The sequence below is a fragment of the Peromyscus leucopus genome, chromosome 5 (assembly GCF_004664715.2).
Source record: "Peromyscus leucopus breed LL Stock chromosome 5, UCI_PerLeu_2.1, whole genome shotgun sequence".
Taxonomy (NCBI): domain Eukaryota; kingdom Metazoa; phylum Chordata; class Mammalia; order Rodentia; family Cricetidae; genus Peromyscus; species Peromyscus leucopus.
The window spans coordinates 38085490-38102099 of NC_051067.1; the positions used below are offsets into that span (position 1 = coordinate 38085490).

At 41.6% G+C, this 16610-nt stretch overlaps 1 protein-coding gene across 2 annotated transcripts in view; it reads right to left on the bottom strand.

Moving 5' to 3' along the window:
• Positions 1 to 1746: 1746 nt before the first annotated feature.
• The window catches only part of Dcdc2 (doublecortin domain containing 2), a 206231-nt gene continuing 191367 nt past the window's right edge, over positions 1747 to 16610 (bottom strand). The window contains exons 10-12 of one of the 2 annotated variants that reach the window (XM_028880833.2): positions 7367 to 7669; positions 4009 to 4142; positions 1747 to 1968 (exon numbers count right to left, since the gene is read on the bottom strand). In XM_028880833.2, the coding sequence (XP_028736666.1) occupies positions 4038 to 4142; positions 7367 to 7669 (408 nt within the window). In that variant the 3' untranslated portion in view covers positions 1747 to 1968; positions 4009 to 4037. Of the gene's footprint in view, positions 1969 to 3581; positions 4143 to 7366; positions 7670 to 16610 lie in introns of those variants that run through there. The other variant, XM_028880796.2, reaches the window with a different exon arrangement.

Sequence of the window (16610 nt, forward strand, 5' to 3'; positions counted from 1 at the left end):
TCTAGAGCACTGGAGTAACAGGCATGTGCCACCATGCCTAGTTTAAATGAGGCTGGTAACTCTCTTATTTGGGAAGAATAGTACATCTCTTGGTCTCAGTAAAGCGATATTAAAACACCATGATGACAGTGGCCTCTCCATGTTCGCTCTCACACTGCTAGCATGGTTTCTCTCCACATGAGAGCCTTGCTAAACGGACATCAGTGAGGAGGACCTTCCTAATGTCTGAAAGTGCATGGTGGCACCAGCAGAAGTACTGATACGCAGCATCTACGTTATGTTTTCTGTTTTGTTCTGATTGGCACCAGTTCAGATGAGGAGCTTTCTACTCAGTGATTCATTTACCTTTTCACTTTGCTTTGCTACTTTAACAACAACAATACGAGTGCAGAATTGATTCTTTAGAAGACATGATTAACATGCTGAATGTACCTTCTGGTAATGTGATGAATACACCTTCTGATTTTTCTGCCGTGGCAAGTTTAGCTTTAAAGGGTAGGTAGGTGGGTTGGTTGGTTGGTGGGTTTTTGAGACAGGGTTTCAAGTTGCAAAGGTTAGCCCCAAACACACTTTGTAGCCAAGGATAACTTGTAACTCTTGATTCTTCGTCCCGCTCAAGCTGTGAGATTACAGGTGTGAGCCTCTTGGGCCCAACTGCAGCCTCAGCTTGAAGCACATTGACCTTCTCTAAAGTAGTGAAATTCATCCTCTGTGTATAAGGCAGGGTGTTCTAAAGAAAACAATGTATTTACATGTATTTATTCAGCTGTCCGGGGGCGGGGAGCTTTGTGTACGGGCATGCCAGTATAGGGTGGCAAGCACCTTAGCTGCTGGGCCATTTCCCCAGGCTTCTAGAGAAACATGTGTAGTTAACAGGTTTTGAGCTCTACCCTAGGATAGACAGCATAAAACATATCAGTGTCACGTTACAGCTACACACCCCCAGAGATATGTGACTGATTCTAAGCCCTATGTATGATGTGGTATGTCTTTAGACACCACAGCAAGAATTCACCCTTTCAGAATAAAACTGGAGACATAACCATATCATGCTCTTCCCATGAGTCTGGCATTCTGACATTAAAACATAAAATACAAGAAAAACATCCTAAATAACATGTCTCCTCAAGACCCCAGGAGAACACAGAGAGGAGGGGGCTGCCCTGTAGTGATAGTAGCAGGAAGTTGATGGGCTTGCAATAGAGATTTCAACAGATGCCAAGCGTGTAACAGACCCCTCACCTGAAGGTGATGTCAAAGTCACTTCCAGTCAAGTGCAAAACTCCCAATGTTCCAATTCCACCACCAAACCAGTGATCATAAGTGTCTTTAAAATTGAAATATGGCTAAGGCAGCAATGATATAAAATTAAAACTAAGAAATTACAAAGAACTGACACCTCAAAGCAATACACTGGATATATATCCAAGTGCCTTCTCTATAAACAATGCATGACCCTTTACCAAGAGCTCATTCATATGCTCTATACATGCTTCCCAAATCTGTCAGTAAGTCTCACTTACTTGTGGACCTAACCTATCATAGGTACCCAATTTCCATAGAGGAGACTGCCACTTTTGAGAGGTGTACGGACCTGCAACTTTTGTTAAGGTCACCTTCAGAGTTATGCTTACAGTTTTAATCCCCAATGGATAACTGACTCCATGTTTTGTTAGACAACATATAGAGAAGATTTTGATTTGAGTCACATGTTTGGGTCCCAGGTATTAAAATACATGCACAGGAGGAGATGATGTTCTCATTTATTTCAACATTTTTGTGGCCATTATTATGCCTGTAACCTTCTTGAAATGTTCTTAAAAGCTCAGTTTATTTCTCATGCAAAATGTCAGTGTTGTGCCTCATTAAGGCAGCTGTCAAGAGGGACCCTGGAGCCTAAGAATCGTAGTGAAATGGAGAAAAGGCGGGAACAAAAAGTGATGCTCCATTAAGGAGAAATGCCCATCACTGCAAGAAAGAGAATCAGTTTGAGAGTTAGTTAAAATTTCTTATATTCAATTTTTATAAAATATTTGAATCATCAACCCCAGACCCCAGTATTTCACATCACAAGACCAGCTTCTCTGTTTCCCTAGCAGGCAAGATGGTTGCTGGCAGTCCATGTGTTTCATATTGTCAGATTTGGAAAAGTAAGCCTGTACAGAGAAAGCACAACCCAGGTTGTGTCCCAGTTAAAATCCACCCTCCCAGATTCCCAGGCCTTGTGTCATGATGTCTCTCAAATACTGTGACATCATAAGCTCTGTTCATATTTTCTATTCACGGAAAAATCAAAATAGCTTTGGAGGGAAAATGTATCTATTTTCTATATCACTTTAGTATATATAACTTGAAACTATTTTGATCCCAGATGGTTAGTTGTGAAATCTGGAGAGGAAAATAATCTTTTAGACTTACAATAGTAATGAATCTTACAAAAGCACTAGAAGTTAAAATTTTCCATATGAGTAAAAAACATATTCTTTAAAATGAGAAATACATAATATTTCTATATTTAGGGAAGAGGTGCATCATCTCCACTATGATCATCAAACTAATGCAATTATCTTTTTCCTCATCTATTCCTCACAAGGTGAAGGCACATTACTTTAGTCCATCCACAAACTGAAATCAGGAGCTACGGAAAATTTTTAAGTTTTTTTCACCAAATTCCATCAGATGGAATCTAAATTTATAGAAACGAATCTGCTTGAAAGGCTAAAAAAGGGCTAAAAATCTGCTTGAAAGTCTAATAAGTTAGGAGATTGGATGGATGGATGGATGGACGAATGATGGCTGGATGGATGATGGATGGATGGATGAGTGGGTGGATAGATGATGGATGGGTGGATGGGTGGGTGGGTGGATGGATGGATGGATGGATGGATGGGTGGATGGATGGACGGACGGGTGGATGGATGGATGGATGGATGGACGGACGGGTGGATGGATGGATGGATGGATGGGTGGGTGGGTGGATGGATGGATGGATGGATAGATGGATGGGTGGGTGGATGGATGGGTGGGTGGGTGGGTGGGTGGGTGGGTGGATGGATGGATGATGGGTGGGTGGGTGGATGGATGGATGGATGGATGGATGGATGGATGGATGGATGGATGGACATGATATCCCTATGCAACCATGGCATCCTGACAGAAGCACAGCAGGAAGTGAAGGAATTGGGTGTCCGGAATCTACTGGTTGCTTCCTATTCTATTCCCTTGTGTTTAGTAAAATGTTCTCTTTTTTTAATCCTGGAAAGAATTCAATCGCAACCAATATTGGGTTTCCAGCAGCATATAGGAGGCAGAAAGTTTGTTCCTGGTACAGACAGACTAGACCAGTGAAAATCACAGGATTTCCGTATCGTGCTCTCTGGTTCTTGCCTGAGAGTGTGCCTCAGCAGACACACCTGATGTGAATCACCAGTGCCCTGGAGAAGCATTTCCTCCCTCCAGAGTCACCTTGGGCTGTGTTTGGACTTTGACCAAGGTGGACCTTGGCTGGAGGAAGAAAGGAATGTCAACAGCTTCAGAGTGTTTGGATCTATTGCCATCTCCAAATTATCTCTGAAACTAAATTGCAATTGGTTCAATCAACAGTTTATTGCTTTAAGAACATAATACATATTTTCCTATTATCAATTCTTTAAAAGTCTATATGTTCCTAGATAAATGCTTTAGAACAAGCTGCCAATACTCTTGCTTCCAAGTCTATAATAATATATCCAATGGGAGCTAGCCCATGTCTTTCTCCTTTACAAATGCAGGTTGTCAACTATCTTAAGGTACATATCCTCTCTGTCTCTCTTATTTGATTCTTCTAAAGGTATTTTTAAACATCTGTCATAAACATAAGCCATTCTGTTTTGAGCTACAAATTACCTAACCTTCCATTTATCTTCTATTTTTAAAATCCAGCAGGTAGTGTCCCACCATAATAACACATTCTGCCTAACAGAGATGCTGTGTTCATTACTCAAGTATTACATCCCTGCATGCTCTTACATCCCATCTAGTTCCTGCTTTAAAAGCATCTATGCCACAGCAGAAGAGTCCTTGTTTTGTTCATTCTCTTCCTTTTCTTGAGGACTGGTGACTGTCACTTCTGGTCTTGGTGGTCTTTGGGCATCTAAGTCAGCCTGGAAGAAAAATAGACCAAAACAAAATGATTATCTCTTTGTTTTATGAGGATAATAAAGTTCACTTAAATGTCCCATTCAACCACGTAAGTATTCCACTACAAACCATCCTTAGGGTCCCCTTGTTTTTAGTCAGTCATTTCCCCCAGCTTGCTATTTCAGCCCTTTATTTGGACTGACACCTCATGTGACCAATATGTGCTTTACAATCAGGGTGTAGCAGAACATGTCCGTAATCCCAGCACTTTAGAGGCAGAGGCAGAAGATCAGGAGATCAAGGCCACCCTCAACTGCATAGTAGGTTTGAGGCTGCCTGTCTAGACAAGATGAAAGCAGAGTGTCATCTCTTATGCTGCAGGGTTATTTTCTCTCTTTCTCTGCGTCTCTTTCAGTTTTTCTCTTCAACGGTGGATTTACACTTTTCGGTTAAGTATTTCCAAAGTGAGGGAAGAAACAGCATCTCAGCTTCACCTCCATGTCTCACTAACCCACTGAGCTCCCTATGATCCTCTTCCACCCAAATCTGCAGATTCATAGCACAATGCCGAGTGCCAGACCAGTGTCTAGTAGGTAAGAGCAGGATATAAACAAAGTATAGAGGCAGCTTTTCCCCAGGAATAGCCATTGTCCCTTGTACATCTCCTGTCATCAATGACATTTATCTCATTTATAATTCATCTACCCATTAGGCTGCTGCTAAGGTGTAAGAGGAGAACTGGCCAGTTTTCAAGCTATAGCCCATGAAATTCTGGATGCTTCACAGCCTCACAAGGGCCCTCAGTCTCAGGGACAAGAACAGCTCCAGATCACTAAACCCCACAGGCATGATTTATGCTAAAAAAGAGAAAAGAAATACATATGTGTATGTGCATACATATGCATGCATGTATGTGTGTATGTATGAATGTACATATGTATATATACATGTGAACATGCAAGTATATGTGTGTGCATGTACATATATATGCAGAAATGCATGTGTTGATATATATACACATGTAAGTATACATGCATGTTTATATGTATGAGTGCATGTGTATATATAGATATGTGTATATATATGTGTGCATGTATGTATATGTGCATGTATACAGATATGTGTGTATATGTAAAATGCTTATATGTATCTATAAAAGCATGTATGTCAGTGAATATGTATATATGAATATATGCCTGTATATGCTTATATGTGTATATATACATGTATACATATTTAGGTATGTACCTATATATGTTTATGTATGTATGTTTCCAGGTCTGCATTTTATTTCACATTGCTTCCTGTGAAGTATCTCAAATGCTATCATAATACAGTATCAATTTATAATCTCAGTAGATAGCAATTGCTATTGTGAATTTGCCCTCTACTTCCTCCTGCTCCCTACAGTGCCAGTTGCTACTGTGTATTTGTTGTCTGTTTCTTGCTATTTTTATTTGTCACATTGCACAAGAACTGGTACATATGACAAACTGAACTTTTGTGAGTAAGGAATCCTTTTATAAAAGTCCATTGTTAACCTCTAATCTATAGTACATGCAAGTTTAGATCTTCATACACTTGGTACACTTGGAGTAGCTGTGTATTAATGCATGAGGGCAAATGAAGATAACGTATATCATCATTGAAAGAGGGGACAATCATGTAAGACCCCATCTCCTGTGAGTAACTGCTCCATCTTGGACATTTGATTGGTCCTTAATGTCTCCAGTGAGCCACTTACCTGAGCACCCAAGAATTGGGCTCACCAGTGACATTATATACCACAGACACTCATGCTTCAGGCCCTTGCCAAGTTATATAACTCTAAACTTAAGTGGTGCCCAATTCCTATCAAAAGCCTATTTTTTACTTTAGTCTTTAAATTGATTTATTTTAATTGAAAAATATGTTTATGACATAATATATAATGTCCTAAAGTACATGTGCATTGTGGAATGGCTAACTTGAACTCATTAACATCTCAGGATGTTAAAACCTCACAGTTTCCTTCTCTATCTGTAAGAATAGGAACACTCCTCTAGTATGAGAACATGTTGTTAGGATAGTCACTATGCCGGACAACACAGCTCCAGAACTTATTCTTCAGAATGGACAGGTTCTGTTCTTTGGCCAACACCTCCCCAGACCCAACCCTCAGTCCCCGGTAACCTTCATTCTACTCTCTGCTTCTATAAATTCAGCTTTTTATACACCGGAGCTCACACAATATTTGTGTCAGGTTTGTTTCACATAACATAATGCCCTCTGACCTTATTCATGTTGTTGCAAATTACAGGAAGATTTTTACAAACCATGCATTTTGTGACGTCTGACTGGGTCACACACTGGATTAAGCTAGACCACTGGAAGACTGTACACCAGGAGCTTCCTGCTGAGCCCCAGGTAGAACTGCACTTGGATTTCATGTTGTAAGCTTTCATCAAAAGCTACGTCAGCAGAGCGCTTTGAGAAACCCACTATTGTTGCTACATACACAGCCAGGAGGACTATGCTGAGCTCCGTATGAGGAACTGTGTTCTGTATGTCTTACACAGCCACACTGTGAAAATCTTACCTTGCGTGTAAAGAGAAAATGTGAGATATGCCAAGTGCTTTCCTTTACATGTTACAGATGCTTTATAGAAGTGCATAGTAGAATACAGGTAGTTTGGGACTGACTGGTAAAGCTTAGCCATGAGAACACTTTGCACCACTCTGCTATTAAACTTGCTTGTGCTTTGCTGCAGTGAAACAAACCAGTACCCGGTATGCTGAATGCTTGACTAATCTATTTAACATGGGCGAAACAACTAGACTTTAATTTATCTAAAGAACAAAGAAGTCCTGTTAATGGCCATGATGTTCTTTAAATGGGTTCAATGTCTCACTGAGCTTGATACCATTTTCTAGTTTATTATCCCCTGGTCTTAGCCTGGTGAGTGGATGAGTGGTGGATGGGTGGTTAAGTGAATAGCTAGATTGATGGATGGGTAGGTAGATGAGTGGATAGGTAAGTGGGTAGATGGATGAGTACATGAAACAAATGTATGTGGCAGTACTTGCTATTTGATTGAAATAAGTAAAAAATTGAAATTAAATGGAGCTCAGTGTTTCTTACTCTACCAGATAGTAGAATTTTACTGCAGAAGCTAAGTGTTTAGCTAATTTCCTAAGCATGTTCATGTGTGTGCAAGCATGTGCCCACACATATTTATGCACAAGAAAGCCAAAATAATACAAGTACCTCATCTTGTCCACTGTTGTCTCCTTCAGTCTTTCCTTCCTCATCCACTGCTGGTTGAAGCTCCTCAGTGACCTGGTCCAGTTCCTCACCATTCTCTTCATCAGTGACACCGTTTACCCGAGAGGAACTTGCCTTCTCCTCTCCATGGTCTGGGATTTCCTTCTCTTGCTTAGGAGCATCAGCAGCCTCACTACCCTCTCCATCTTCAGCGTCACCATTCATTGTTGAGAAGTCTTCTTTCTGCTTGACATCTTTGTTTGTTTTTTCGCCATCTTCTTCCTCATCAACTATTTCTGCTGGCCTCTTATAGAGCAAAAGAAACAATGGGTAAAAAAAAAGTGTGACAGGGCTCCTCCACTGCACACTACAGAACTATGCTCAAACATGTATACTACTAATGATGCCCAATTCCTATCAAAAATCTATTCTCCTACTTCAAGTTGGTTATATGATATTAAATGTGCAGTTAAAAATGAAGAAAAATGCAGCGTTCTTCAGGGACTGAAAAAAATATAGCATTTGTCATCATATAGATTCAATAGCAAGGCTCAGGTCAAACACCAACACTCAGTATGAACTACCTTGAGTGCTCTGCCCAAGAGGAAACCCACAGGAGGCAAATGCCAGGCAGGAAGTGGAGTTGGGAAGTATGCGGACTCAGTAACTGAGGAGGAGCAGAACTCCAGTCTCCATGGAGACCTAGCAGCTGCCATTTCCTCATCACACACTCTGATCACCTCTCTCCAAAGACAACAAACGGAGTAAGCCACTGAGGCACACACCTTTGAAGCCAGGAGAAGGCAACGCTGTCATCAAAACACAACAGAGACTCAAATATGGTGGCTCAGATCTATAATCCCAGCACTCAGGAAGTAGAGGCATGAGGATCGCTAAAAGTTCCAGTCTAGCCTGACCTACATGACAAGTTCCAGGCCATCCAGGGCTACAAAGCAAAATCTGACTCAGAAAACATAAACAAAACAAACAGAGAAAGATATATTACATGTGAAAATGATTGTTTCTATGTGTTAACAATAATCTGAAGAGGAAATTACTAAAACAATTCCATATATAGAAGCATTAAAAAGAATAAAATATTTACAAATAAAATAAATCAAAGAGATGGAAAACTTGTACATGATGAAAAACATGATGAAAGTTAGAAACAGGGCTCAAAGACACTAAAGATCATAAGTGTGTTCCACACTCACAGTCTAGAACACTTAGGCTCAAGACAGCAATGTTGTTGGTTGCTTTTTTTTTTTTTTTACTTTTTTGGCTCTTTGCTCTTTTGGGGGGTCCACCACCCAGCTACCAAATAAATATACACAGAGGCTTACTCCTACTTATGAATGCCCAGTCTTAGCTTGGCTTATTTCTAGACAGCTTTTCTTAATTTAAATTATCCCATCTATCTTTTGCCTCTGGGCTTTTACCTTTCCCTATTTCTGCATATCTTTTCTTTCCTTCTCATTCCAAGTCTGGCTGTGCAACTGGGTGGCTGGCCTTGGCATCCCCCCTCTCTTCCTTTTCTCATTCTTTGATCCTCTCCTCCCAGATTTCTCCTCCTATTTATTCTCTCTGCCTGCCAGCCCCACCTATCCTTTCTCCTGCCTTGCTATTGGCCATTCAGCTCTTTATTAGACCAATCAGGTGGTTTAGACAGGCAAAGTAACATAGCTGCACAGAGTTAAACAAATGCAACATAAAAGAATATAACACATCTTTGCATCATTAAAAATAAATGTACCACAGCATAAGCAAATGTAACACATCTTAAAATAATATTCTACAATACAGCAATGCCTTCCAACACAATCTACAGGGTCAGAGAGATCTCACTAATGCAAAAGCCAGCACAGAAGTCCCACATGGTACATTTCTCATCACCATCATATGAGTGAGAAAAATACTGACCAATTCAGTGCCCACAACACCATGTAGCAAGAGACCAAGATGGGTGAGGGTTGAGCCCAGAAAGTCTGGCCAGAAGTCCTGATATCCCACCTTAAACAAATATCACAAAATGAGGCTGTGCTATGAGTTGGTCTGTATGTCAAATTGCTCTGATTGGTCAATAAATAAAACACTGATTGGCCAGTGGCTAGGCAGGAAGTATAGGCGGGAATAACAGAGAGGAAAAAGGAGAGAACAGGAAGGCGGAGGGAGTCACTGCCAGCTGCCACCATGATCAGCAGCATATGAAGATTTCGGTAAGCCACGAGCCACGTGGCAAGGTAGAGATTTATGGATTAATTTAAGCTATAAGAACAGTTAGCAAGAAGCCTGCCACGGTCATACAGCTTGTAAGCAATATAAGTCTCTGTGTTTACTTGGTTGGGTCTGAGCGGCTGGGGGACTGGCGGTAGACAGAGATTTGTCCTGACTGTGGGCAAGGCAGGAAAACTCTAGCTACAAGGCTGTATCCCTCACTTTAATTCCACCAGGAAGACACTCATGTGTGCTTTTAGTGGCCAAGGAAACTGACATCTGCACCATGCCTCACTGATTACACTGTTAAAAGAATTAGCAGCCTGAAAACCAAACATTTCTGTGCCTTTTCTAGAGTCCCCTGGCATGATCCAGGGGTGGACATTGTAAGGACTGTTGGGCAGAGTTTTGTAAGAAGTATTGGACAGAAACACTACAGTGCTCACAACTGAAAAGAGCTGGATCTTGCAGATTTTCTCAGGCAATGCAGTAATTGCACATCAGTGGCTTAGAAGCTATTTGAGTGCACTGCTTGTGAGATTGCTTTGGCTGGAACATCTTACTATCTTACAAGCCTCACTGCATCAACAGCCCCACCCCCTAAGGTCAAAGATAGCTCTCTATCACTTCTTCCCTATGGGCAACTTCCTGGCCTTGGGGCCTCAGAACAATTCCCCCCCCCCTTACATGGGGAGGGGAGTATCTAGATAATATATTCATAAAAATAAAGAAAAAGCTTATAACTTAATTGTTTAGGGATGTAAATACAGTCCTCTCTTTTCTGAATGATTGTTAAAGTCTATTAAGATGATTACAAGTAAGTGGAAAAATCTATTTTCCTGACATCTGGATTTATAACTAATTGTAAATGAGAACATGTTTCCTTGTTTTTGGATTTTATATTCTCATTTTTCCTCCCCTTAGTCTTAACCTCTTTCTCTGACCAATTCTCAAACTTTTAATTTTTCCTCTTTACAGAGGGCTGGTGTGTTCCCTAATCTCTTAGCATCTAGTTCCAAATTTCACTCTGGTTCCCTGCCATTATCACCATCACTAGCCATCAGCATTATGCTCTCATCTCATCATTTCAATTAGACTTCCCCAGCATGGCTACTTAGTAGTCATCAAATAAAGCCACAGCTGCCAAGCACAACTTAAAAAGACACAGGATTTTGATACTGAAATAGCAATTTGATCAATTTAAATAAGATGGTAACATGAGTTAAAAGGCTTATAATCCTTTAAAATACCCCGAGTCTGAAATAAAACTTACTATTACCATGGCTCTGCCATTCAGGGAAACACACACACACACACACACACACACACACACACACACACACACACACACACATCAAACCTCTGCTGTGACAGATCTGTAATGAATAAGTGAAAAGCAATGTGCTTTTTTTGGTGTAAACGCCTTTGAAGCAGACATTAAATTATTAAAGATGTTTCTAGTGTATACATCAATCAAACCATCCCAGAAAGAACACTCAGCTTTACACACACACACACACACACACACACACACACACACACACACACACACACACACACGACAGAGAGAGGGGGGGGGAGAAAATCTAAATGATGGTAAGGTCCTATAAAGAAAGATGCCCTCCCCCTACATGAGGGTGGTTAACCAGGAGTACAGGGCTTGCACTAATGTATGAATGAAACCATTTCCTAAGGGTTCACGGGGTTATATATGTTTTCTTTCACATATAGAGACAAAGTGACGTTCAGATTAAGACATTTGGGCCAGTGAGGTTGCTCAGTTGATAAAGGTGCCTGAGGACTTAAGTTCTATCCCCAGAATCCATATGGTAGAAGGAGAAAATTGACTCCCAAAAGTAGTTATCTGATCTCTACACATGTATGGTGGCACACACTTGTGCATGCACACACATAAAAATAAAGTTTTAAATGTAATAAAAAAAAGAGATTAAGCCACTTAGAGGTTTTTCTTCCTGTGAGTTTATACAGCTAAAATGCAAGCTGGCGTGTGATTAAGGCCCACTGGGAACGGTTAGGCACAATTTTCAAAACTCATCAGCCTTCCTCCCAGAAACACTGGTTATTCCTTGCTTTCATGATCTCGGGGCATACATTTTTGGCAACAAAGTTACTATCAGAAAACATATTTGTTTCCACACTGCTATCCACTTCCTAAAGTCGTGGAGATGAGCTGGCAGGAGGACTTCTCGGAATAACAGGGCCTCAGGTGACCCAGGCCAGGGAGGCACAGCCCCAGGCAGCGCTCTTCTATTTCACTTCCCAACATGCAAGCATGATTATCCCTGAGGTAGAGAAGGAGGCAGAAGGGAAGTGTCCTGGCTCTCCACAACGCCTTTCAACATCCTAAAAGATAAAGAGATGCAAGTTCCCTCTGAAGGACAGAGCTAGAGCTCATGTCTCTGCTTCTGCCCTGCTTCTCCTCACTGATCAGGCTTTGTATAGAAGCAACCATTAAAACCTGACTTCATGCCGGGCGGTGGTGGTACACGCCTTTAATCCCAGCACTTGGGAGGCAGGGCCAGGCGGATCTCTGTGAGTTCGAGGCCAGCCTGGGCTACCAAGTGAGTTCCAGGAAAGGCGCAAAGCTACACAGAGAAACCCTGTCTCGGAAAAAAAAAAAAAAAAAAAAAAACCTGACTCCACCTCCTCACACTAGTATCACTGTGATCTTTTGAGGAGCATGAAGTCAGAGATACACCCCATTTTCTCACAGTTTCAGACTAAGCTGTTTTGCTGGCCTCCCTCAGCAATTCCTAAACTGATGTCAGCCCCCAAACCTCAGGAGATGACTATACTGGGGATGGTTTCTAAAGAGGTGACTGAGCTCTGTGTGAGTGGTGTCCTTAAAGAAAGAGGGTAATTGCAGAGACTGAGGTAAGTCCACATGAGGACCCCAGGGTGACAGCCATATGGCAAGCCCAGGAGAGAGGCCTCAGGACAACCAAATCACCAACATCTTGTTCTCAGACTTGCAGCCTCCCAAACCAGGGGAGAGTAGATTCCTGCTGCTCAAGCCACTCAGCTTGTAGTTCTTTGTCATAGCAGACTTTGTACACTCATCCACTACCCAAGTACTCCTTTCCATGCGTACACACACACATACACACAGAGAGAGAGAGAGAGAGAGAGAGAGAGAGAGAGAGAGCTCCTTGAACATATAATATAATGTGGCAGGGAAGAGAAAAAGAATGCAGCCTCTCCCAGACTGAAATTTGGTGTGAGGAGAATTCTTTCTGAGGAAGAAACAGACAGAAATACCCTTAGCCCACGGCCCGTGCAGCCAGTATCCAAGCTGCTCCTGTGTCTGTGCGTGGAGAGCACATCTTTCCCATAGTTAGCACCACCTATGCCATGAAGTCTCCTGGCTCCTTCAGGTGGAATCACTCGCTGCTAGGCACCCTTACTGTGTACCAATTCCTTTGGGGCTCTCTAAATCCCCTAACTGTAGGTGACACAAAATTAGTACACACAAACTACTAACCAAAAACAGAGCCTCCCTCTCCCCATTAAAAAATAAATAAATAAATAAAAATAAATAAATAAATAAATAAATAAATAAATAAATAAATAAATAAATAAATGCTGGCATAGAATGATGGGGGAAATGTCAGTCTTCTCTGTGGAAACCCCGGGAAATCCCTCAGGAGAGGTCTTCTCTTGTTCTTCTCTAAGCCCACTGCCACAGACTAGTGATATTCGCAGTCTTTAATAAGGCTAAGGGTAACAAGTGCCTTGGGAAAGCACTGATGGAGAGGAGGGAGATGCAATTTATCGAGCCCTCTCCTGGTACCAGGTGTCATGGCCTATGCATCTCTTATGCATAATGACATTCACATTAACCTTCAACAATGATTTGAAAATAATACTGTTATTATCCTAATTTGCAGATACTGAAGAAGATAGACTTCAGTAAGTTTTCCCACCATTTCCTGGGATGAAGCATTTAGAGAGAAAAATAAAATTCTGCTCTCAAGCAGTTACTACCACAACTTGAGCATCAGGTTCTGAGTCAAAAGCCTCAGCCTCAGCACCCGGTGACACCTCCTGTGCCGACGTCATCCCTGATGGATCCCATTGGATGCCCCCATCACAGGGCTCTAGACCAGATGGGCAGCGTGGTCACAAATATATCATGGTAAAAAGGCATTCAGCTGTAATGAGGCCTCTTTAAAAGAATGCTACATTTTTATCTTAAAATCTGTCAGTCCACTGGTTGAAATCTGGAAGAAAATGCAAGTGATGACTGTTGGTGCTAATTTTGGGTCAAGAAGCTTTATTCTAGTCACACCACTCATCTACGGTTGTTTTTAAAATCATATATAAGAAAGGAAACACAGATTTGCAAAAGCAGTGACTTGGAAAGCATTACCCATGATCATGTCCTCTCCCTATACTTGCATCAAATTTTAGTCAATTTGTGACTCAAATTCTCAGAGAACAGGTTCTCATACAGAAATCGTTTCTCCCAGGGGTATACACACCCTGAAATCTCAGGACTAGCTCTTGCTTATAAGTAATTGCACAATACTACACTCTACATAAAACACAGTTCTGTTTTACTGGAGTTTAAAATGTATTCATTGTACTCTATTTGAAATACGCATTAAGCTGATGTACATAACAATATAACCACTTGTGCAGAAGTCATTTAAACTTCTGTAGTTCCAGCCTTCCAGACTCCTTGCCATTCACTCAGAGCACATGAGGTTAGTAGGTTAGAGATATGTACATATTATACACATGTGTACAATCACACACACCACAGACCCTTAAACATAGAGCTCTACATATGAAAATCAACTTTTGCCTTTTAAAAAGCAAACAATGTATTAGTAACATGTATTTTACAATATATAATATATTTTAGTAATTGCTCTTAATATTTGTTATTAGAAAAGCTAAATGAGACTTCCTCTTTCATATGACACCATCAACAGCATTTGGAGTATATTTTGTCCAGGTCTGCCCACATCACATCTTGCTCTTTAGTCTCGGTCTGGGAGTTGTTAACACTGGCTACATCCTTGGAGAACTCAAGTCTTTTAGAGAGTATGTGTGCTGCTACCAAGATGGACTCAGGGTTCCTGAGTACCAGGAGTAAAGGACATAGGATGTTGAAATCCTATGGAAACAAGGCACCAGACACCGAAAGAATCAGTTACTTGGAAGATGGCTTTACAACAAGATGGGGCTGTCCAAATGACTCAGGAATGAAATGCCCCATCACACTTTTGACAGCAACTAAAGCATCAAAAATTAGAAACAGCAGACAGTGAAGCCAGGCCCATGGCTGCTGCCCAGCCCACTTAGGAAAAAAGTGTCCTCATTTATTTTATTAACATCACCATTCCTGAGGGATGTATCTTCATGTTCTAAGACTCCAGCTATCTAAAATACATAGAATTTCCTAGTCAAGATACACTATCTAAGCACCTTTCTTGCACAGCATTCTTCCCATCCTGAAAACACAACACACCTAGAAACTGGAGAGCTGAGTCCATAAAGGTGGGGAGACCTCCTAGGGGTCCATGGGTACTGCCCATTGCATCTGTCACACAGGGATGTGTGCAGATTTGCTGCTGACTCTGGAATGGAAGGTATTTCTGTACTTTATGGCAGAGGCATTGGCACTGAAGATACAGAAATTATCGTGCTTGTTTTTATTTCTGTTCCCATGGAAACTAAAATCATCTCCTACCAAGTTGAATGAGGTATTTTGAAATAATCAGTTTCAATTTTTTCATGATAGCAAAGTACTGCTTTTTTGTTCTTGGCTTTCCAAGGCTCACTTTCATGGGGGCAGGGGAGGGGTGATGATATTGTCTGAGGGCACAAAGACCATAGAAATAGTGATTATTTGCAGAGGCATGATCCCAGGTACAGATGGGAAGGGAGGCTGAGGCTGCCACTGACCAGTGATGTTTCATCTAGGCCCTGTAGAACTCTGAAAGCTCCTGTAACACCCATGTGAAAATGTGGTCTCCTGGAAGTAGCTGGATGGCATGGGATTAAGTCATCATTGGGGGGCACAAAGTTTTCTCATCTTAAAAAGAAATGTTGATTTTATTTTCACTGAAATCTCTGCAGGCTCCATGTTAACGTCTAGCAGCATTTCTCTCAATTAAACATAAATCTACAAACACAACACCACTAAAAGGCCAATTTCTGGTGAGCACATTGGAAAGCTAGGAATGCTGGTCGCCTCACCCTGACCCTCCCTGCTGTCTGTGATGCTCACAGCACTAGAGGAATGCGACCCACCAAGTCCCTGTGGCTGGAATACCAAGTGCCAACGAACTGCTGCTTTGCACTCCTTTATGAAGGCCCAGTGGCCCTGTGCTCAGGCAGGGCCAGTTATCTTTGCACTGCCCTTCAGGAAGGGTTCTAAGACAGCCATAAACCAGAGGCCAGGGCCTCTGCACTCCTCCTGTGCCAGCAGCACCATCAGCAAGAGGTATCTCTGCGGAAGAACCACTTTCTCTAACGAGGATTTTGTTTCTTCTGTGACAAAATAAAAGACTCGAGTCCAGGGTTCCTTTGGTTCTAAATGTTTTACACTTTCCCTTAATAAGCGTATTTCATTGAAGCAGAGTTGGAGTTATGTTATTGTCCATGAAAAACGGACACTTGGAAGACCTTTCTCTTGCTGGGTTTCCGAGAGAAGCGGCAGGTGATTGCCGGTCATCTCTGAGAAGCAGGTAAAGTCAGAGATAGACTGACAAGCCAGGAAAATCTGCAGGTTCAAATTTCAAAACTCCTCTTTTCTGGTTGTACCTTCTGGGATGGCGACAGAGTCTTTGAAGTGGTGTTGGGTTCTGCAGATGTGGTAGTAGCAGTAGTGGTAGTAGCCACAGCTGAAACTCACTACCCAAGGGGCTGGACAAGCAACATAAATGCTTAACTTGGGACAGGTGTGAGAGAATAGGGAGAATCAGTTGAAGAATCTGTGCCATGCCAAACAGACACAGGTGCAGTATGGTCTGGTTTGGCCACTAACATCCTCTCCTAGGGA